The sequence below is a fragment of the Macrobrachium rosenbergii genome, chromosome 32 (genome assembly GCF_040412425.1).
Source record: "Macrobrachium rosenbergii isolate ZJJX-2024 chromosome 32, ASM4041242v1, whole genome shotgun sequence".
NCBI classification, from domain to species: Eukaryota; Metazoa; Arthropoda; class Malacostraca; order Decapoda; family Palaemonidae; genus Macrobrachium; species Macrobrachium rosenbergii.
Genome location: NC_089772.1, coordinates 13351575 through 13376153, shown reverse-complemented (window position 1 = coordinate 13376153; position 24579 = coordinate 13351575). Strand labels below are relative to the sequence as shown.

General features: G+C 39.3%; 1 protein-coding gene across 1 annotated transcript in view; it reads left to right on the top strand.

Annotated features, from left to right (window-relative positions):
• Positions 1-208: 208 nt before the first annotated feature.
• LOC136855723 (pro-resilin-like) overlaps positions 209-24579 on the top strand; it is a 36014-nt gene continuing 11643 nt past the window's right edge. Inside the window, exon 1 of the mRNA XM_067133062.1 lies at positions 209-425. Coding sequence (XP_066989163.1) covers positions 417-425 — 9 coding nt within the window. The 5' untranslated portion in view covers positions 209-416. The remainder of the gene's footprint in view (positions 426-24579) is intronic.

The window sequence follows — 24579 nt, the reverse complement described above, 5'->3', positions numbered from 1 at the left end:
GAGTTCGGCGCTGGTCGCATGTAAAACACTTGATATTAGCTATTGCAACTGGCATATTGGCTCGAAAGGAGGCATAACCAATGAATGCGAGGCATCCGTGTTTGAAAGTCGGGCCAGTGCCCCGACCCAACCGGGCGACCGGTCCCCTGGAACCTCCCCTCTCTAACTTTTACTTTCCTGACAGTGGTATCGGTGCTAGGGCGTCGAGGGTGGCTGATTCTCGCTATCAGTCTGCTGCAGCCGTCGAGGCCGCATCTCCTACTTGGTGGCTCTTCAACTTGTCCTCCCGACCGATTCCTCTCCTTGGTGAACGAGGAAGAATCTTTACTACAACGGGTCGAGAAGAAGTTCGGAGGAAGCGCGCGTTCGCGTCACAACTCTTCGCTCCGACGACCACTTGAGCTCCCGCCGTCACCATGCTGAAGGTAAGACACGTTTACAGATGTTAAAGAGAGCAGGAGTTGTTTCGTTCGATGCGAGGATTGCGCCCAGGTCTCGGAGTGCCTGGATCACTCAGGACCACAGGAGGGTATTGACCTCTCGCGCCCGACTCCCCCGATCAGTGTAAGGACGCCATATCGCAATCACGTGGGTCTGAGTTTTCCCCAGATACTGGACTTGATACTTCGTTACGTGTCATTTGTACTATAATGCGCCATTACAGCTGTGATATTTATTCTGTACTTATCGGAGACAAAATTATGTGTCATGTCAGCTGAGATCTAAATGTGACTCTTGAAAATGTGCTGATAAACAGTAACTGAACATCGCCGTCAATGTGTGTTACAGCAGAGAGAATCGAAGGTCAACCGAAAGGTTTCCGTACTTCGTGAGCTGTCAGGTCATTTCTGCGATGCCCTCAGCTTTCGTTCAGTTGAACGGCATCGAACCTAGTGAAGATTGCGCGGTTCCCCGTACGCCGTTCTGTGAAAGTGTTGTAATTGTATGAATCGGTGTGAATGTCGAGCGTACAAACATGAGCTGGTTGCAAGTGAATAGTTACACCCTATGAGATTCTGTGTACTTTTTTTTTAAGAATAAGTGATCATTGTTGTTATTCTTGAATGTACGAGCCCTTTGTTGGCCGAGTTGGTTGAGCTTCAGACCGTCATTCGATGGGCCGGAGTTCGATTCCCGCCGCCGGCTGATGAAGAGTTAGAGGAATTTATTTCTGGTGATAGAAATTCATTTCTCGCTATAATGTGGTTCGGATTCCACAATAAGCTGTAGGTCCCGTTGCTAAGTAACCAATTGGTTCTTAGCCACGTAAAATAAGTCTAATCCTTCGGGCCAGCCCTAGGAGAGCTGTTAATCAGCTCAGTGGTCTGGTAAAACTAAGCTATACTTACTTACTTCTTGAATGTACGGAAGCTTGCATTTACGCAATACAAAAAAAAGCACTATGCTCAGAACTCAGCCATGCTTCAGTAATCAACTTTTGCAAATGTATCTAACTGTTCGTAGTATTACTGGCAGGTAGACTATTAATTCACATCACTGACAATCGTCATGAGCACTGAGGACGAGTTCCAGATGTCACCCACGTTGCAATTGTGACAAGAAATTTGAGATCACTAGACCATGTATACGCCCTCCCCTGGGCAATCTCGAAACAAACCAGCCCCAGCGAGAACAGTTAACTTGATTATGGGGTTCAGAGTGCTACTTCTCCCTCGGAAGGCTCTTTTCACTTTTCTCTAAGCTTCGAAAGAGATGCCGGTTTGTCTTTGTAAACGTTTCAAGCTGACGTTTCTTCGCTTATCTGAAAAGAACGTTTTTATTCACCCCAAACTGCACTACGTTATTGACTCCTTATGAATCTGAATTTTGCGTTCAGATGAAGAAAAACGACCTCTTTCTCTCTCTATATATATACATACATACACGTATATATAACTGAATCACGAAAGTATGGAACATGATGAATATATAAATAAAGACAAAATCCACGAAGGAAAGAGAAACAATGGAGTACTGCAAGGCCTTTCGATTTCTTGTCCTTTACCTAGCTAAGTATTGGACAAGAAGTCGAAAGGCCTTGCAGTACTCCATTGTTTAATTTTCCTACGTGGATTTTGTCTATATATATATATATATATATATATATATATATATATATATATATATATATATATATATATATATATATATATAGTAAGTGTGTGTAAAAAGTTCGTTATTTATAATCTTCGAAGAATGTCGAAGTTGGATGCGAACCGTTTTGCTATCACTGAAAATGACAAGTGTCTTATTTCCTGTTCATGACAGTCACTGTTTCATAACCTTGTGCTTTTTAAGAAAGCCCGTAGCAGCACAATGCTGTCATGATAACTGTTATCGTTGTTATTATTTCCTGAAAATTCTTTCATTCATGTTTGGGTGGTGAAACACAGTGCTGAAGCTTCTAGACATTTAAAGATAAGAAAAAAAGATGTTATCGTTGGCTCTTTAGCTAAGAGCACAAATCAGAGGCGTAACAGTTTTGTATGCCATCATTACAAATGCTTCTTTGCGCACGAGCGTCCGTAACAAGCATTATGAAATCAGTGTTTAAATATTATTATGTCTGTGTTTGCTTTTGCCATTTCCTCGTTAAAACCAGTTTTTTTTCGGTCGACAAGACAATAATCTTATTTTGCCAACAAATCAGTATGCTGAGAATGTATGTAGGTCAGTTACTTTTATTACCGCTCTATAAGATTGCTTCGAGATCACTTCAGCCATGACAGTATTTACCCATTGCGTGAAAAGAGAGCACATTCGGTGCCTGTTTTAAATGTTTCAAGAAGTTCCGCTCTTGTGGAACTCAGCCGGCGCGTTGACAGATCATTGCATACATAATTTAAGAGATTTTTTTAACACCAGAGATTGAGGCAGAAGAGTAATGGTGTTTCTCGGGGGAATAAATGGTATTTCCTCATCCGGCTACAGTCCACAGGAAATGCACTATATTTACCCACTCCACTGGAGAGGAAGTGAGTGGAAATATCACAATTCATTTGCAGACTAAAGCTTCTAAATATATAATTAATGTGACGTTTTCCTCGAAGTCCCTTTGATTATTAGCGGTAGGAACTGATTAACACAAAATTCTGACAGTCATCGCACAGTGTTGGGATGACAGGGAGAGAGAGAGAGAGAGAGAGAGAGAGAGAGAGAGAAATGACAATGACATGATCAACTCAGTAAAACAGAAGTGTATGTATATGCCTGTGTTTGAATGTATACTCTTTCATAAATAATATGTACGTGTATAACTGCCGAAGTCTGGTCGCATTCTTCACTGTACGCCAAGCTGAATGATAAAAAAAAAAATAAAAATAATGAATGTTTTGCAAGACAACCGGTTCAGTGAAATGATCCGTATGATGAAAGCGGGGACTGATATAGCACATTTTTCTTCCCAGCTGAAAGACAAAAAATAAAAAAAAGAATAAATAAATAACCTCAGATTGCAGAATGGGTGGCGTCTTCGACTGCTTACTCTCTCTCTCTCTCTCTCTCTCTCTCTCTCTCTCTCTCTCTCTCTCTCTCTCTCTCTCTCTCTCTCTATATATATATATATATATATATATATATATATATATATATATATATATATATATATATATATATATATATATATACACATATGTATGTATATGTATTGTGTTTGTATATACATATATATAAAGTGTACATGTGTCCATTGTGACACTTACATACTTACATACTTTTATATATATATATATATATATATATATATATATATATATATATATATATATATATATATATATATATATATATCCCGGCAGTATCTCCTCATTTATTTCCTTCCGGATTAGCTTCTCTGAATTTATGACTGTCGTACTTTCTCTTGGAGTTCAGTAGTTTTCTTCCCCCCCTCCCTACCCCCCCTCAGAGGACCCCTTTTTTTCTGTAGAATTTCTCTTTTAACATGACCGCTTCAGGTATCCTAACTGTCAGCAGTTCATTTCATTTGGGCATTGTTTTATTGTACGTGTATGAGAGACGAGTTAAACTAGAGATTGTTAGGACGGTTCCGAGAATGTTTTACGGCTTTTCGTCTGGTTATGAAACACCAGCTGTCATGCACTGTTGCCCCTAATTAATATTTGTATTCCTCTCGGCTCAACTAGTGCTCTGCGTTACGACAATTCCGTCATATTTCTCTCAACTTGAGGTGATGATATATTTTTTCTCAAATATAAATTATGCCGTAAAAATAATTCACTCATACATACAAACATTTTGCCAGTAGAACGTGGCGAATATTAATCTCCACAGGTAGAAGGTGTACATTGGCTTGCATTAGGATAGCTCAACAGGTGAGGAGCGCACCTGTGCAGAAACTACTTTCGCGGGACGACTAGATTCGCCCAATTCAGGTTCCTCTGGAAACTAGGCAATTATCTCGCGGGTTCCTAAAAAGGTCTCGTGGCCCCTGGGCGGCTAACGAGAGCTATCATGATCCGCAGTCATCTTGGCCACTTGGACGTTCCTTCTGCGGATGAAGTTTGCCAATGGAGGTCCATGACGTAAAAAAAAAAAAAAAAGGAACATCCGTCTGGTTCAGTTGAGTTCAGTCTGCCATAAAATCTGACCATATTTGTATCGAGCACGAAATACAGGCATTTGATACCTATTGACCATTTATTCGTTCATGTCAAATATATATATATATATATATATATATATATATATATATATATATATATATATATATATATATATATATATATATATATATATATATATATATATATATATATATATATATATATATATATATATATATGTATGTATGTATGTATGTATGTATGTATTAATGTATGAGTGTGTGTGCGTGTATAGCTCTGTGTCTGTTTAGAGTAGATGTTGTACAACAATGCTGCGTATTTTCAAATTATTATTGGTGGACATTGATGTTGTGTTTACTTACTCCTAAGAGGAATGCATTTTCTAAGCTGCCCTAGAAACCACGTGGCATGGAAAACAGAAGGAACGAGTAAAAGCCATTTTTGTCAATCTCTCTTATAGAGTTTCTTTTTGTTATTCCAGGCGCTTTTGGACAACCAAAATTGTATGCGTTTGTGTGAGAGAGAGAGAGAGAGAGAGAGAGAGAGAGAGAGAGAGAGAGAGAGAGAGAGAGAAAGCTGGTTCAGAATGAGTGTGAGGGAGAGCGAGAGTTGAGAAAAAAAACAAGCTATTGACAAATCAAGTTTTTCTGAGCATTCTTTGATGAGTGACCTACTGCTCTACTGCTAGAGAAATTGCTCGGATTTGTCAAAAGCTGGTTTTTGTATCTCTCGCGTTTTCTGATTTTTGCGTTGCCTTTACTACGCGAGACCTTCTGCTTTCTATTTCGTTACTTTGCTTGCGTACTTTTCTTCCGGCTGCTTCTGAAGTCACGGCAGCGAGGAAGCACTCTACCAGAACAGCGCAGAGACGAAAAAAATGAATACTTTTCCACTACTTTGTATGTGTTCGATTCTTCTCCTTTTCCACCTTCCAGAGAGTAGAAATATTCCGCCTTGCCAAGCCTCTCTATATCCAGTACTCGTTGCTTTTTCGTGTTCTGACCCACAGCTTTGTGACTCAGGCGCTCTGGGCTAGATCCGGTGAGAGTCTCTGTGGTCGAACGGAATCATCGTCATCTTTACGCCCTTGAATTCATAGTTTGAAAAATGAATGAAATAAAAAAGTAACTGAATAAAAGTCCAACTTGCCAGAATTGTTGTAAACTGATAGCATGTTTAACATTAACTCCAACGGCTAGCAGTGTTTCGCACGTTATAATTAAGTTTTTGCCACCTTAGGCGTGAGTTTCTTTACAACTTTCATTTTTTTTATGCAGGTAAGGAAAACTCTCGGTTTCTTAATACAAGAAAAAGAGAATTAAAAAAAAAAAAAAAGAGAGAAATCGCCTGTTACATTTGAAACGTGTTCGAGTGTTCATCGTGAAATGCGAGATTACCGTTAAAAGAAACACTTATTTTTTGCAAAATACAGGGAATTTATTTTGACAGAACACGGAATTTTCTTATATACAAAATTAAGGTAGTTTTCTTACATAAAACTGGAAGCATTTTTTTTTTATACAAAACTCAGGGCATTTTCCAATACAAAGCATAAGGCGTTTCCTTATCTGAAAGACATTGACGGCGATCAAAGAAAAACTAATCAGTCGTAATTTGAATTGTTTTATCCCTTAGTGGACACAAGAGAAGCTCACTTGTCCAGATACGATTCATGAACACCTCGCTCCGACGACAGCTGAAAAATGAAAAGGCTCTGATGAAAGTTAAGTGTGGCTGTCGAAGTCTTCGTGTCCATAGACTATGGAGAATGGTTAAAAGTCAGGGCAAAGTGTCCACAGGCTATGGAGAATGGCTAAAAGTCAGGGCAAAGCGTCCACAGACTATGGAGAATGGTTAAAAGTCAGGGCAAAGTGTCCATAGGCTATGGAGAATGGCTAAAAGTCAGGGCAGAGTGTCCACAGACTATGGAGAATGGCTAAAAGTCAGGGCAAAGCGTCCACAGACTGTGGAGAATGGTTAAAGTCAGGGCAAAGCGTCCACAGACTATGGAGAATGGCTAAAAGTCAGGGCAAAGCGTCCACACACTATGGAGAATGGCTAAAAGTCAGGGCAAAGTGTCCACAGACTATGGAGAATGGTTAAAAGTCAGGGCAAAGCGTCCACAGACTATGGAGAATGGTTAAAAGTCAGGCCAAAAACAGGAAAGAGCACGGGGTTAGGCTAAGCTGCGGTTGCTGTGGAATCACTATCTAAGTTCAGTCATTTAATGTGTGGGACCGGTTGGTTTTAGGAGGGTCTTATGAAATACGCGACTCTCTCTCTCTCTCTCTCTCTCTCTCTCTCTCTCTCTCTCTCTCAAACACACACACACTGTCTAATTTTGCCCCGTGCCTCAACTGGTTTCGGTTAGCAAGAACAGCTTTTTATGAAGCCCTTTCTTCCACCTTTACCTAGAGCGGAATATCAATCATGAGTTTTTTTTACAGCTGTCTGAATTGGGTTTAGTCAAAACTAGATTCTTCCTTCAATGCTCTCAAGTTTTTTTTTAGGTTACCCTGCAGATTCTAAAGGCCTTAACGAACTTTTACAGGAACTAAACAGTAAATTTCCAGGGCCTTGTTGCCGGATAGGAATGACTTCGTTCAATGTGTTGCCTGGCAGCAGTTTGCAGTCTGAAGAGTATACATGCGTATGTGGGTTTGTGTGCGTATGAAGCAGTGGCACTTCTGAATTGCTGCTTGAAGTTTTCTCCTCGTGGAACTTAATCTCCCCAGACTGAAGAAAATAACTTAATGTGTTCAGGTTCTTCATTTGCTGTACTGAGTTGGTTCAAGGCTCTCTTCCTAAATTTACGCCCTGACATCTGTTCCTCGGCTTGATCCTTTCTTCATGAAAGGAAAAAGAAGTTAGCTTAGTTTGAGAAAAGAAATTCATCGGTGGACTATTGTTTCCTGTTAGGCAGGTTTCTAATCCGTTCAGCCATATTTTGTCTGCTTCGATAATCAAATTCCTCCGTAAATTCTTGTGTTCTCTTGGCCATAGTGTTTATTCTTTATAGATTGATTGAATAGTTGATCTTCATTGATAGATAGTTTTGTTTCGTCGATCAAAGAATAGATGAGGGATTTATCACTTTAGAACGCTTTATCTATTCAATGCTTAAAATGTTTTTACCCAAAGATTTTTTTGCTCTCCAAATCATATATCATTATGGTTAAACCTTTAAGGATAGAAAACTGCTCCGCTTGATTGTCATTTTTCCCCAGTTATTTATAAGACTTTGACTGCAGTCTCGTCAATATCAATAACAATAACGAAAATGCTTTCTTTGGTTAATGAAAACCCCGTAGGGGGTAGGGCCGTCAGTGCACCTCATGCGGTGCACTGTAGGCTTTACTTGGAGCTCTTTGCAGCGTCTCCTCGGCCCCTAGCTGCAACCCCTCTCGATCCTTTTACTGTACCTCCTTTCATATTCTCTTCCTTCCAGCTTGCTTTCCAGCCTCTCCTAACAATTGATGCATAGTGCAACTGCTTTGAGGTTTTCCTCCTGTCACACCTTCCAAACCTTTTACTGTCAGTTTCCGTTCCAGCGCTGAATGACCTCATAGGTCCCAGTGCTTGGCCTGTGGCCTAAATTCTACATCCAGTCCAATTCAGTTCAGTTGGTTCATGAAAACGATAAGGAAAATGACAGCGTCCAAAGAGATCCAGAAACTCTCAAGAGGGGGTTTACGAAAGGGTCCTACTCGCATCCGCTAACTTCCTCCTCCGCCGGAGTTTTGGGGGAGTAGCAAATATGTAGTAAGAGCAGGGCGGGGGGAAGGGAGAGCAAGTGGGGAGGTTGATGAATGGGGATCAGCAGAAGGCCCGTCCAGCGGGAGCAAATTGCTCGCTACACCCACCGCGCCAACTTTTTGCATTCAGTTTCACCAATTAAAAAAAGTTGTCCAAAGATCGGCCTTTCTCACAGCAGCGAAACTTTCCCCCCATCCGCTCTGACTGGCTCGATATACAGTATGTGTGTGTATATATATATGTACATATTTATACAGTATATATGTACACAGGCAAACACATGAGGATATATATATATATATATATATATATATATATATATATATATATATATATATATACATTCTTATGTGTTTGCCTTCTTGCGTTTTGTGCAGCAGTTCATCATTTTTTATTCAAGTCTGGCATAACAATCCGTCACATGATGTGATTTAGTGTTCCTCGGTTGTCTAATCAAGTGCTTGCTATCCGGTATGACCTGCCTGCAAGCTCGTCAAGACGAAACCATAACTAGATACCGTGGCAGATATGGCTGTCACCCCTCCATAATAAAAGAACTCCATAGTGTGCTGTTCGCTGGGCACTCTCAAATGCAATAGAGCTTTATATATTCATTTTCCTTCACATAACATTTTTTTTGTGGGCGGGTCGTTATGCAAACATATGTATACATATATACTTACACGTGCGTATTTATTATACACCGTATAATGCACATTCCCACTTACATAACATTTACCCAACACCCTTATTCAGGGTGAATTTCAAGACTCTTTTATAGACAGTCAGAGGAAGCAGTGAAAACTAGTAGACAGAATAGTGAAAGAAATCATTTCCGAGAACGGTTAGCGCTTATTGGCCCGGCCAATGTCTAACTTGAAAGAAAATCTTTCGACTCGGCATGTATCAGGTGTTTTCAGAGAAGGGATTAGCTTATGGTTTGAAGAATGAGGAGGTATGGTCGCTCAAGATGTGCCAGTGATTAGGAAGAAATTGCAGGGATTCGCAATCTAGGGCAAACTGGTTTGTAACTCGAACTGTGGCGATTTTTTTTTTCTAGATGATGAGTGAAAGTAGTTTGGAACGTCAAAGAGGATTGAGCAACAACCACAGATGATAGAAACAGAATTCAGTACCCCGATGAGAACTTGTCGCAATTAGACTGATGATCTGTGCGCAAAGACTGAATAGATTATCGGACTCAAAAAGAGAAAAACGCGGTTGACAGTCAAAGGGAGGGGAGCGAACAGTTATTGTCATACGTTACAAAAAATAAATGCTTTCATTTTAAGATAAGCAACGTACTTTGCTACTCAAAGTAACTTCTTTACTGCAATCGTAACTCGGGAGTGTCGCATAAAACTGAAACGAATGGTCTGGGCTAAATGTCCTTAATCTAAAATTAAATTAAAACCAAGTTCCGCCTTCAATGTTGGATAAAAGACGCATTCAGCGCCATCAACAAAGGTTGTGCCTGCCAGAATCTTCTGCTGGACATGGTCGTCATTCTCAGTGCCCCGTCAGTGCACCTCATGCGGTGCACTGTACGCATTACTTAAGGTTCTTTGCAGCGTGCCTTGGTCCCCTAGCTGCAACCCCTTTCGTTCCCTTTACTGTAGCTCCTTTCATATTCTCTTCCATCTCACTCTCCACCCCTTCAAACCTTTTACTGTCATTTTCATTTCAGCGCCGAATGACCTCATAGGTCCCAGTGCTTGGCCATTGGCCTTAATTCTCTATTCAGTTCAATTCAGTCATTTTCAGTGTCCCTTGTTACTAGTTTGATTAGAGTTAAACTTTCTCGAAAAATGGTTAATCTCTTCCGTACGGAAAGTGACCCCAGCTGAGTGTTGCGATTTTGATTTCACGATGACGATGAAGCGAATCTGGGAGTCGTTTTCTCTTGTCTTCAAGATGAAAACCCGACGCATTTGGTGACGGTCGTGTTTTCTCCAATTGACCCTTCGGTGACTTGCAGCTTCCTTGGTGTATAATGTGCTATATATTTTATTTCGGATTCTTTTGTCGTAAGTTTCTCTCTCTCTCTCTCTCTCTCTCTCTCTCTCTCTCTCTCTCTCTCTCTCTCTCTCTCTCTCTCTCTGTGACACCAAATATCTCACAGTCAGTCATTATTCTTCGGCATCTCCAGACAGAGATAAATGTTAGGCTTGACGTTTCAGGCACGAGAAACGGTTATCTTAGCTTTGAGCATAGCTGACAGCATCTACTTTCATTTGTCCTTGTCCGCTATCCGGCCCCTCCTTTTTAGTTTTCTTGAAAAGAAAACTATTGTGTGGTCTTTGCCTGTCCGTCCTGTCCGCACTTCTTCTGTCCGCCCTCAGATCTTAAAAACTACTGAGGCTAGAGAGCTGCAAATTGGTAGTTGATCATCCACCCTCCAATTATCACACATACCGAATTGCCGTCCTCTAGCCTCGGTAGTTTTCATGTTATTTAAGGTTAAATTTAGCTATAATCGTGCCTGTGCCAATGATATAGGATAGGCCACCACCGGGCCGTGGTTAAGGTTTCATTGGCCGCGGGTCATACAGCATTATACCGAGACCATCAAAAGATAGATCTATTTTCGATGGCTTGGTCATACGCTGTAGCGGCTCTACAGAAAACTCGATTACGCCGAAGGAACTTGGACCCATTTTTTACTTTTTTTTTTTTTTTTTTTTCTCCCTCATTTTATGAGTTTCTCGTCGAATGACAGTGCCATGGAAGGGTGCTCACGGCGTTCTACCTTCATCTTGACCCATGACGAAGATTGTGGGCTAATGTCACGTTTTTCATGGTCATGTAAGATCTCACTTCACGAGTTGATGATGCTTGTACTTCTCTGGGTTTCTTTCTGTTCTCATTGCGAGGCATCAACCTACGCTTAACCATTTTGTCTGAAGCTGCTTTGATTACATATGTATATATATATATATATATATATATATATATATATATATATATATATATATATATATATATATATATAGATATATATATATATATATATATATATATATATATATATATACAGTATATATATATATATATAATATATATATATATATATATATATATATATATATATATATATATATATATATATATATATACAGTATGTATATATATATATATATATATATATATATATATATATATATATATATACTATATGGAATTGAACACTTGAGAACGTGTTTCACAGAAATAAATTCCTAACTTACATCGGGAGCGAACCCGGTATTTTCCAGTGAGAGTTCAGGGCATCAGCAATTCCTTCACACAAGCCACAGCGAGAGTCAGAAATATATATATATATATATATATATATATATATATATATATATATATATATATATATATATATATATATATATATATGTATATACATATATATATACACGTGTGTGTGTATGCTTTAAAACTTCCACTACACTAGCCGTTTCATCCACTTACATATTTATTTTTATTTTGGGTCTTGCTTTTATATGCTATGATTACTTTGTACTACGAAATTAACAATTGTTATGTCAGCAATTATAAAAAGATATGAAATGGCCTGTACATATATATATATTTTTTCTCATTTTTGTTCTGTTTCTGTCATTGCATTGTAATTGTTATGTCCTGATATCTATTTACTCTTTTTTTTCCCCTTTGCTTCTTCTTGCTACTTTGGGAAAACGTATGTTATTGCCAGCAAAAAAAAAAAAATAATAATAAAAAATAGAATCGTTATAAAATCTTGTGCACGGCGGTATTACTTGAATGTTTAAAGTCCCTTTTCATGCACCGTTATTCTGGAATTACTTCATTTTCATTCTGTTAACAACAACTAATTGATGTGTATATATTAATTAATATGTATGTAAACACCACCTTTTAGTGCTTCCTTAATGTAGAGGCGAGAAATTTGGATATTTTTACTGCTAGTACTTATCCGTAATTGTTGCTTATAGTTTTCTGTGAAAGAAAACTGTTGAGATGGCTTTGTCTGTCCGGCCGCACTTTTGCTATCCGCCCTCAGATCTTAAAAACTACTGAGGGAAGAGGGCTGCAAATTGGTATGTTGATCATCCGCCCTCCAATTATCAAACATACCAAATTACAGCCCTCTAGCCTCAGTAGTTTTGATTTTATTTAAGGTTAAAGTTAGTCATGATCGTGCATCACGCCACCACCGGGCCCTGGCTTTCATGGGCCGCGGCTGTACGGAAAACTTCGGCGCATTTGTTTTCTTGATTTTTATTGCAGCAGAGACTGACAAAACGATAATCACATACCGAAGAAATCGCATTACACTCAAACAGCTTTATCTATTTGCATCTTCAGCCCATCTCTCACTTATATAAAGCTCTACGATGTAGCCGAGTTAGACGTCAGGACGCAGAAAATTAAATTCTCCTAAATGTACCCTTGAAAGGAACCACGGTGTGGACTAAAGTTAGACTCTTGAGTAATGTGAAATAATTTTTATTTCAGTTCTATAACATTGACATATTTTGCTAAAGATGCAATAAAAAAAAAAATTGAGTTCGTGTCCATGATTTTGCCCAGACGCGGAGATTACCTGGAATGTGTTAGAATGGTGAAAGTGGTAGAAAAAGTAAGGCAGGTACTATCAATGTGATCAGAAAACTACTTACTTTAGCACCAGCAATATTTCCACACTTTGCCATCATTATCTCTGAGGAAGATTGACACGTTACAGAGCCAAGACCCAAACTGTAGTACGCAACTCTTGCCTGTTTTCTGGGAATTTTAACAGGGTCTGAAGTAGTGATCTTGATGTTAAAACCGGAAAAGCGCTTAGGCTTGCAAGACGGGTGATCTCTCTCAGTAACTGTCTCAAAACGGTGGTCTTACACTCTACATTCATAGCTGTTTATCTAAAAAATTGTCTTTCATCTCATGCACGCGTTTTCCCCATTTTACTTCTGCTTAATATTCAGAAGAGTTACATATCAGTATAGTGCTCTTAAACTTCGTGATATATATATATATATATATATATATATATATATATATATATATATATATATATATATATGTATATATATATGTGTGTGTATATATAGATAGATACTAAGAGAGAGAGTGTGTGTTTAATCAATATGAGATATTTAGCATTATTGCATGATCCTTCAGAATGCTGATAACGGTAGTCGGCACCATCAAAAGTGTTTCTCTCTCTCTCTCTCTCTCTCTCTCTCTCTCTCTCTCTTTAGCTTTTAATTCAAATCACGAAAACTGTACGCTGACATTATCTGGAAACTCTCACACGTTGTAGAATTCTCAAAAAAAAAAAAAAAAAAAGTCGCGATCATGTTCATGCGCGCAGAGAAAGCGGTTTTATTTTTTTGCTTTTGGATTTTCGTCTTTCTTTTTTTTTTTTTTTTTTTTTTTTTGTCACTTCGAGATGTGTTAGCTGATCCAGTTCCTTCCTCTTCTTTTTCCTCTTCTTCTTCTTCTTCTTCTTCTACTTCTTCTTCTTCTCCTTCTTCTTCTTCTTCTTTTCATCCATTGCTCAAAATGGTCTCGGACATTTTCTGCAACGTCACCGAAAAACAGTATTCCTCATCGTCGTGTTTGCTCTCTCTCTCTCTCTCTCTCTCTCTCTCTCTCTCTCTCTCTCTCTCTCTCTCTCTCTCTCTCTCTCAATGTCATTTTTAGAGAGAGGAGGGACTCCGTTCTCTCTCTCTCTCTCTCTCTCTCTCTCTCAATGTCATTTTTAGAGAGAGGAGAGACTCTCTCTCTCTCTCTCTCTCTCAATTCCATTTTTAGAGAGGAGGGACCACGTAAACGGAGTGGTTGGAACGAATAGGTCAGTAAACATTTCTGAGGAGGAATTCTTCTTCCTCTCTCCATTCACCTCAGACGGAATTTCCTTCAGAGGAAAATTTCACTTTTGGATTTTTACTCTTTTTTTATTATTATTTTTTTACTGCGTAGTGAAACTTTTTTTTTTTTTTTTTTTTTTTTTTTTTTTTTTTTGCCTCCTACCTTATCTCTTTAGAGTTTAGGTTTGTCCGCAGCAAAATCGAGTTTGTAACAGCATAAAAAAAAAATTTTTTTTATAGAAATAAGTGCTCTTAGTTTCGGGGAAAATGCCAGGGTGTAATAAAAATCAGCTCTAACAGTGGGGACACTTATGAGTGTTGAGTAGTAATAATGATAGTAACAGTGATGATAACAAACTAAAAAGAGTCAACTGGCTACTGATGAAGTTTACATACGTGGATGCTTGAGATGTAGCTCATGATGAATGAATATAACAATGATTACCTTCAAATAATTTTGATTTGAATCAAACAAATAGCAATGAATGTCAGCCATTATTATAACCATAATTCTTACGAGCACTACGACTGTTATTAGAGTGATAGTTAAATTACGTAGGCAATACTTCACAAAAGAATGGAGGAAGCTGCGTTGCCAGCGAGGGTCCAGATGTAGCGTCTTGTCGTCAAACAAGAGGGCATATAATCTCCTTCTAAAATGCTGAGTCACTTGGATATATACCATTAATCATGTGCAGGAAAATAATGTATGTAAAGAGAGAGAGAGAGAGAAAGAAACATATCCGGTCGGAATTAGGTCTCTTCTTGCTCTGTTAATTTTCCCTTTCGTTATGCCGGAGCGTTTAGAATCATTCTTATGAGAAAATCACTGAAGAATCATTTCTCTCTTTCGTAATGATGAAGTATTTTCAGTAGAGTACATTTCGACTGGGCAACGCGCCCTTAAATACAAACATCGCCACGAACATTATGAACCGTCCGTCATAACAGATAGCTGTAAATGACTTAACTTTGCTTTCTCTACGTTTGTCTCTCAATCTGAACCCTTTCTCCCCCGGGTCTTGAGTCCGTTATCCTCCGATCATACTTTAGAAGGCAGCGCGCAACTAGCTTAGTCATCGTCTTTCTCATACAGAAAGACTCCGTACAAGATAGCCTTGGCCCACTTCTCTCTCGGGATACCCAATTTCACCTCTTCGCTTTTTGGGAAACTTTCTTAAGCTTTTTTTTCGTGAAGATTTGCTTTCAACTTTTCCTTGCCCCGGTGTAGATTGCCGTGATTGTAAGACGAAGATATTCTCTCTCTCTCTCTCTCTCAATTGATCAAGTTATCAAACAAAAACAAATACCATTTTATTTTTTTGCTATCATGCAATGGAAATTAAGAACACGAGCAAAAGAGGGTAATGAAAAAGAGAGGAATAAAGCAAAATGAATCGAAAGAAGAGTTAAGAATTAATGTCAGATTTCCGTAAGGTGAAATAGAAGAAAATAATTACGAGACTTTTGTGTGTAGATTTTACACATATATTCATATTGAAAAAAATTTATTCCTATCTCTGTTTCATTATTATTCAGAGAGAGAGAGAGAGAGAGAGAGAGAGAGAGAGAGAGAGAGAGAGAGAGATTACACAACAGGGCAACAGTTGTGGAATTTCTACCTTTTCTGAACATGCGCATTATTTACAGGTACCGCTAATTTTTCTCTCGCGCGCATATGCGCCTCCGAGGTTTTCTGGAACACTTTTGTGATTTATATATGGTCACTTAATTATGATTGTTGTACGTGCGTCTCTCTCTCTCTCTCTCTCTCTCTCTCTCTCTCTCTCTCTCTCTCTCTCTCTCTCTCTCTCTCTCTATATATATATATATATATATATATATATATATATATATATATATATATATATATATATATATATATATATATATACATACACATACATATATACATGCTTAGATATATAATTGTGTGTGTGTGTTTAGAAGTGAGATCATGTATCATTTCACTAAACGGAACTACAGCACTGAAGAGAACATATGCATGAAGGACCTCATTATTGCGCTCGCTCAGGAGGCGAGAAAGAAGGCGTGTGACTTGCCTCAGTAAAAGTAAGATGATTTCCCGGTATGTCGTTGCGAAAGCCATTTGCTTCCGTAGCCAATATTTTAAATTCTCTCTTCATTGTCGTCTAGTATTTATTTTAAATTAAATACTTGGTTTTTATGAATGCCGTTTATGTATTCATATCTGTCTGTTAACTTTCATCATTGATAAACAGTCGTAGAATAATGATACAAGAGTCTTTTTTTTTTATATTACTTTAAAGTTGGGGTGTTCTATTTTGATCTGAAAGCCGAAGAAGTAGATGACGTGTTGAGATAGGCCCAGAGAAAACGGTTGCTTCGCCTAGCCTGCGGTGTGGACAGGCTGGTCACGTCCGCTAGTGAAAGTGAGACTGAGGGAGTTATAGGAGCCCCGCACAGGAAATCCTCGGGGCGGGGGAGGTGGGGGCGGTTCGGTGCGCGTGTGTCGCATATTTATCACAAAGTAGGCTGAAGGACTATCACTGCCAGGGCACCGTAATCTCGCATTTCATACACTTCAGGATGAGTACACAGTGACGGGAACAACTCAGTGACCCGCCATGTGGACTCTCATCCTGTAAGGGGGGAAAAAAAGTATGTTGCGAGTTGGCTGGGTCGATCTTGCTCCTGGGCAGAACGAGTTTTTTTCTTTTTTTTTGTCTTTCTTTCTCTGTTTTTTTTTTTGTAACCCCACACGGAAGTTATTGGGGAAAGAGAAAGAGTTAAAAGAGACAAGTTCTCCTAGTGTTGGCTGACCTGCAAACCAACCTGCGTCTCTCTCTCTCTCTCTCTCTCTCTCTCTCTCTCTCTCTCTCTCTCTCTCTCTCTCTCTCAAACGCTGTATTTGTGCATGCGTCTTACCTTTGGTGGGGTTGACACGCTCTCTCTCTCTCTCTCTCTCTCTCTCTCTCTCTCTCTCTCTCTCTCTCTCGTGCTGTATTTGTACACACACACACACGTGCTATATTTGTGCATGCGTCTTAACTTTGGTATGGTTGAAACTCTCTCTCTCTCTCTCTCTCTCTCTCTCTCTCTCTCTCTCTCTCTCTCTCTCTCTCTCTCTCTCTCTCACAAACACTGTATTTGTGCATGCGTCTTACCTTTGGTATGGTTGACCCACTCTCTCTCTCTCTCTCTCTCTCTCTCTCTCTCTCTCTCTCTCTCTCTCTCTCTCTCTCTCTCTCTCTCACACACACACACAAACACCGCATTTGTGCATGCGTCTTACCTTTGGTATGGTTGACACTCAACAAGAGACTGCGCCGCTTGCTTTGTGGTCTGTGCTCTGTATAATCTTTTAACTGTGAAAATGTCGCTTATGTGAATGGATGGCCGACCGTACCCGGAAGGTCTGGCTAGAATGAGGAACTACCGAAGAACACGATTGCCCTAAAGCTAAGCATTTCTATAAAACTCAAGACTCAAACTCTCTCTCTCTCTCTCTCTCTCTCTCTCTCTCTCTCTCTCTCTCTCTCTCTCTCTCTCTCTCTCTCTCGTTTTATTCCTTCCGAAATCAAGCATGATATTCGTCCCGATCGACATTTCCAGTGAAGTTTCATCTGGTGACATTTTTTATACCTGATAAAAGAGAATTGAATGCGATAATATCCTCTCTCGTTCAGCGAGTTATTCAAGGTACTGTCTTAATGATGACATTTTATCATATTCTCACGGACTTTTTTTTTTTTTTTTTTTTTTTTTTTTTTTTTTTTGAGGGTCATAATTCCATTTTTCAGGACACCTTTTATTCCACACTTCGGTCTTCCTTCAGATAATATTTTGTAAATTAAAAATGGATCATTTCTTTTCGACCAACAAGCGAGTAAGCACAAATTCATGACTTTTTCTTCCTTGGTTCTTCCTCTCAGTGCGTCATTAGTAGCATGACATCGTGCTGGATAGCAGTATTTTTTTGTAATGAACATAATTTCATTCTTTGGGTTTTTGTTACTAATTTTCATATTTTTCTCAGTCGGTGTTTGGTAAAGGTCATATTCTTTGATCTGCATACATATACGTAACACTTAAAATCGAAAATACCACCCTAGCATTCAAAATATGTTGATATCCTTTGCTTATGCCGCATTTCAAAAAAAAAAAAAAAACTTTGGCTTGATTACTTCAAGTTTTTTGGGGGTGAATATTCAAGTAGGTTCGTTCTGTTTTTACAACAATATCGTTGGCAAGTCAAGAGGCTTTGTCGAAGGATTGTGTTTCAGTCATGTATTAGGACTGATATCCTTTCACGTATGACCCAAATCCAGGTCTGACTCTCGGGTGGAAAAAATTTGGTTATTTTTCGGAAGACTCCAGCCACCTCCCACATTACAATTTATATTTTTCTTGGGTAAAACACATCAAAATAAAAAAAAAATCTCAATACATAACCTGCGCAAATACTTAATAAGAGAGGAAAAAATTAATCAAATTGCGACTTATAAGGTAAGACCATACGGCCCCCAACCGCCCCATCATAGCCAATAGGGCAATATGGTAACCAGTAAACACCCCTAGGTTACGTTGGGTTTTTAGGTTCTTTTAGTGCTCTATCATTTCTTAGACATTTTTGCATGAAAAACCCAAAATGGTTTTCCATGCAAAAATGGCTGGCTGGAGCCTTCCGAAAAACTACCAAAAATTCTTTACTTTTAACGATATGAAATTAGTTAATGAAGTGAATTGTCTTAAGAAACAACTGAAATCACAGAGAGGTCAAGAAAATGTTGATACAGAGATCAGAAAGAGTAAGCTTAGAGAGAACACGGACCCCTCTTCTCTCCAGGCTCTTGTGATTTCGTTTGTTTTCCTACTTTTTCCAACCTTTTTGGGGCGGATCCTCCCTCGCCCATGATGTCATCCACCTCAGACCTTTCATTCGTCGCTTTTTTCCATTCGATTGCCGTTCACTTTACTTTTACGAGAAGATGCAGACAATTCTGCACATTTACAGTTTGATGTTTCCAGCAAGACTGGATATTCCTGATGATGGAGGTCAAAAGAGTTATATTTCACTTCTGAAACTGAGCATCAAAGCCACCTACCCATTATAAGAAAAGAGAGCGTAGGAGCTAAGTCACTCGTGTTGACATATGAGCGAATAAAAATAAAATATCCTTGATAAGAATGAAAGTGTTGGCCTGCCTGGTTACTCAAAAAAAAAAAAAATAAAAAAATACTTGCAAGAGGGAATGACTAAGTAAAAACTCTTGAAATAAGTTGAAATTTAAATGAGCTGATATGCTGACGGAGTAAAAGCGGATGAGGTGAAAAGAGAGGGAGGGTAAAGTTCAACGTGAGAGGAAACACGCCAGTGTTCTGCCTCGGCTAAATATAGCCACAGACTAAAGGTGCAACAAAGTCAATGGCCCCAAGCGCGGCGTTTCCCGATGACCTCGCACACACGCGTCAACATACCAAGGAAGAAGATTGTTACCCGAGTGTACTTACATTTTGGTTACCCCAGGACCCTTAACACACGAACCCCTTTCATTCCTTTTACTGTACCTCCAATTATATTATCTTTCATCCATCTTGCTATCCACCCTCTCCTAACAATTATATAACTACGAGGTTTTCCTCCCGTCACACCTTTGAAACATACCTCTTCTGAATTTCCCTTCAAGCGCTAAATGACCTCATAGGTCCCATCTCTTGGCCTTTGGCCTAAACTCTATATTCAATACTCCATGTTCCTTTACACACGAACCATAGTTCACTGGATGTTTGACCTTCAGAGGATCAAGGACAAATACAAATGACCAACTTCACCGAGCCCTTAAATGGCCCTATTCTATGTCCGGTCCTCTAGCAATCTCCCTTTCACCTCTCATTTACTATTCACAGCCTACCCTCTCCTTGCCATCCTCTATTTTTTATCCTGGTACGTCTTTACTTTTTTTTCTGGGTCCCCTGAAAAATATTGGAATTGAGAACACCCTTCAGTGCGCTTAGGTGCGTCAGGAATTAAAAGTCAAATTTTTCTCACGTTGTGTGGAGTGAAGTAGGCCTCTGTTCAGTCAGAAGACAACGAAGATGTCTGTTACATACGTTTCCATACATAACCTTAAGATATCAAACCTTATAAAATTTAGATGATACACCCTGGACAAAATATGTAATTGAGATCTTAATCTCATCAGTCAGAGAGAAAGTTTCAGCTGATATCAAGCCAGTCAGTAGGTGTTTTAGCGGAATTGTAGATGACAGAGGAAAAATATGTTGCTTATGAGATTAACCTTCTCGAATATACCAAACAAAACGATATAATCCTGGACGAAAAGTAGGATTCATGCTTCAGTCCAACTAGATGGTCACTAATATATCTGTCCTCCTGGATATAGCAGATGTTGGCAGCCGAATTTCTAATTTAATTAAGATATGGATATTGTTGCTGACTGGTCATGATGAATAATAAAATCGAGACCAGCTCAAGAATATTGTAAACTTCTCTCTCTCTCTCTCTCTCTCTCTCTCTCTCTCTCTCTCTCTCTCTCTCTCTCTCTCTCTCTCTCTCTCTCTCTCTCTCTTTAAAAAAGATTCAGTGGAATAGGCGATATTTTTATATTTAAAAATCTATTGAATAATGTAGGCAGACCAAAGTGATCGGTTCAGCCATATTTGCCTTCCTCTACCCGTGCCAACCACTCACAAATAAAATCGTCTTGATAACATTTACATTCGACATGTAGACGCCTTCATTTTGAAGATAAAAGTTTGTCGTATTTCCTTTATATCTGTATTTTCCTATTTCATATAATTTGCACTTTCACAACCACGTCAGAGTATTCACAAGCTGAACCATGCAGATTTGTTAATATTTCCTGGAGAGAAAAGTCATGGTCCTGTCTACGTGTACCCCATGGAAGCTGGGCATACCCGTAACGTGTTGCAAGCACACCTCTGATCCAACTCCTTCAGATTTGTCGTGTGAAGACTATTCACACCCAGTTCTAATACTTGGCTGCTGTGCTTTTACTTCCAATTTACATTCACAATTTCCATTCACTCCAACTATGTCGTAGAGACTCCCTTCTTTGTTCTATTTTTGGCCCCGGTCCCGAGAACTTGGTTGCTTGGCCCCTTGGCCCCCTCCAGTCTCGCGGCCTCACCGTTAACTTCACATTCTCACAAATATCATGCTGGAGTCGGGAACTGAAAGGTCAACCTGTTTGTTCATTCTGTCACACCATTCATTTACAAAATATGGAGTTCTTTGCTAATTCTGGACGTCAAAGACTGCTGGCAATGATTCTTGATGATTGGTGGGTCAGTCCCTTCTCAATTAGGATATAAGCTCATTCATCGATGTATTAGTCAACAAGCAACACATTTCTTGATCCCGTAACCGTGATGGGCTTTTCTTACTTTCCACGGCATCAGGTTAGACTCTCACACGATCAAGCATTTTGTCATACAGCCTCTGACAAATGTTTCATGATCAGGCATTTTGTCTCACAGCCTCTGACAGATGAAACATTCAGAGAGAGAGAGAGAAAGAGAAAGAGCCCAGAGCGCAATGAACTTTAATAACCTGTAATGCAAGCCACAAGGAACTGCATTGCTCTCTTCTTGCAATACTTTCTTTTTTCCAGAACTCCTCCTCCTCCTCCAGACACACGTACCCCCCTCGCTGCCCCGTGTCAGGTGTTTCGAAATCGATAGGAGAAAAGTTGCCACGGTGTGTGATGAGGTCGTGATGATTCATGTTCGCCAGAAATCGTTTCGTTGCTTTGCGAATCGTTTTTCAACCGAGAGAGGAAGGGAAGAATGGCAAATGTGAATGCCGTATCGTTTCTCTGTAGCTATTTCTTCAGAGATTTCAGGCGCTGAATGACTTCGTAGATCCCAGCGCCTGGCCTTTGGCCTAAATTCTATATTATTTGAAGATCAACCAAGACCGCATTCCATAGAATAGACAGTCTTGACCATTCACTACGTCAGGATATTGTTGATAATAATAACAGCGAAAACGACCCATAAGCTATATTAACCACAAATAGGGTAGCGAGAAGGCTAGCCATGCTTATTAACATTGTGCAAAGAAACCTCCCTTCCCCCCCCCCCCCTTTCCCGTTACGTCTGTCTTATCGACGAGCGACATTGCTAGCACACCAAGGTCTATTGACACACCAGCAGCAACTCTTGTTACGGCGACATTGCAATCCTGAACCGCCTCTCTGGAAAAAGGACCCTGAACTCTTCACAGAGAACGGAGCTTGGCGAAAGGGTGAAGCATTCGAATATCTTGAGGAACTTGGGCAGTTCCGTAAACAGCCCATTCCATCACCTAAAAGAAAGAGTATGTAGCCCTGGTGAAGGGCTCTCGGGAAATGACGGAACAGTATGAGAGAGACAGAGAGAGAGAGAGAGAACTCTGGAACAAGGCAATAATTTTCACACTTGAAAATGATAGTGTACAGTAATTACAATTCAGTGTAACGCTGCCATTAATCTTGGGTGCCAAATTTGCAGCCACATAGTTTCCCGCCGTGGCCATGTGATCCCATCACTGGACCATGACGGGCGTTTGAATTGAAATATGGTCGATGAATATGAATGAAGTCTGTCCTCTGCTATAACCTTGATTTGTGAATCTGCTTTAAAAAAAAAAAAAGTTGGTCTTTGATGGTGTGTTGAATGAGTGATGTGTGGTGAGGGGTGGGGGGAGGGTGTCCTTGTATGCATTTTCATATCTTTGACAGCAAATTATTGTTTAATCGTGATTGAATATTTCATCTCACCATTCGTTTGTTTCTTAGTTAATGTATAATTTTCACAGGAGGCGTATTTGAAATTGCTCCATTTCAGTCTAATCAATGCAAGTGTTTGTCATTTTTTTGGTTGAGACGAATGTACAAATCCAGCGTGTACATAAGTAGGAGGAAATTCAAAGAAGCTCTTACAAATAGTTCCCGTAAAAAGACTAAATATGACTTTATTTGAACACTGATTCACTTAACGAAGGATTACAAAACCCAAAGGAACACGATATTTTAGAGGCGACCGTCATTCAGAAGAGCAGATGTGCCCTCAACCCATACTTTCTATCTATCTATTTGGTGACGATAGCCTTAGCATTTATGATGCCACCTTGACGTATACTGCCTTAAGATGGAAGACTGCAGTATCTGCAAAAATACAAGAATGAGAAAAATGGTAGATACTCCCTTGCCTTACTATTGATATTGCAGATACTGCAAATGGGCCCCCCTAAATACTCGAGAAAAGCATTGAAGAATCATTCTGAAACTGCAGTAACTTGCGTATTAGTGTTTCGCGAGCCCAGTAGGTGGCATACCTCAATTTCGAAAATTTTGCAGATACTGCAGTTTTCCGTTTCAGGACAGGATGAATCTGTATATCTACAGTGTACATTTATCTGACCACGCATCTGCGCGCTCTTTGCTACGAAAGCAAGAGTATTATTGCGCATTCCTTCATGACGGATTCCTTCAGAAACACTTTCGCTGAAGCTTCGGTTAATATTCGAGGCAGAGGTTCTCTTCCACGCACTACGCATACGGAAGCGTCTACAATTATATTTTGATACGTTTCTCTACCTTCTCTCTTTGTGTTGTTTTCTGAGGAACGTTGGTATGTCCAAATGCAAGTGACAGGCGGATTGAATGTGCTTGTTTGTGTATGTGTGTATATGTGTGTACATATATATATATATATATATATATATATATATATATATATATATATATATATCACATTACCACAGGTGAAAAATAAGAAACGGGGTGTAGGTCCTGACCGGTTTCGACTTTATTTCCAAGCCATTGACGTCAATGGCTTGGAAATAAAGTCGAAACCGGTCAGGACCTACACCCCGTTTCTTATTTTTCACCTGTGGTAATGTGTGATAAATGAATCACGTACAAAAGTGATAATAATCATATATATACATATATATATAAACACAATCACGTGTGGAACAGAAATAAACTTCTGACTCACGTCAGGATCGAGCCCAGGTCTTTCAATTGAAAGACCTGGGTTCGATCCTGATGATATGACTTGTGTGGTTTGGTTGGTAGCGGTCTGGTCTTTCAGTTGACAGACCTGGGTTCGATCCTGATGATACGACTTGTGTGGTTTGGTTGGTTGCGGTCTGGTTTCTCAGTTGAAAGACCTGGGTTCGATCCTGATGTGAGTCGGAAATTTATATGTATATGATTGTGTGTCTGTATTGTTGGAATTTTATAATAACTGTAATGTAATTCCATAATGTTAAACCATGTCTTAGCAAACTACAGGTATCTCTGACTGAATTCTTCACATCCTCCTTGGCACTAAGTAAGTTAACTAACGCTGTATAAATTCATGTCCCGCGAAAGTTGCTC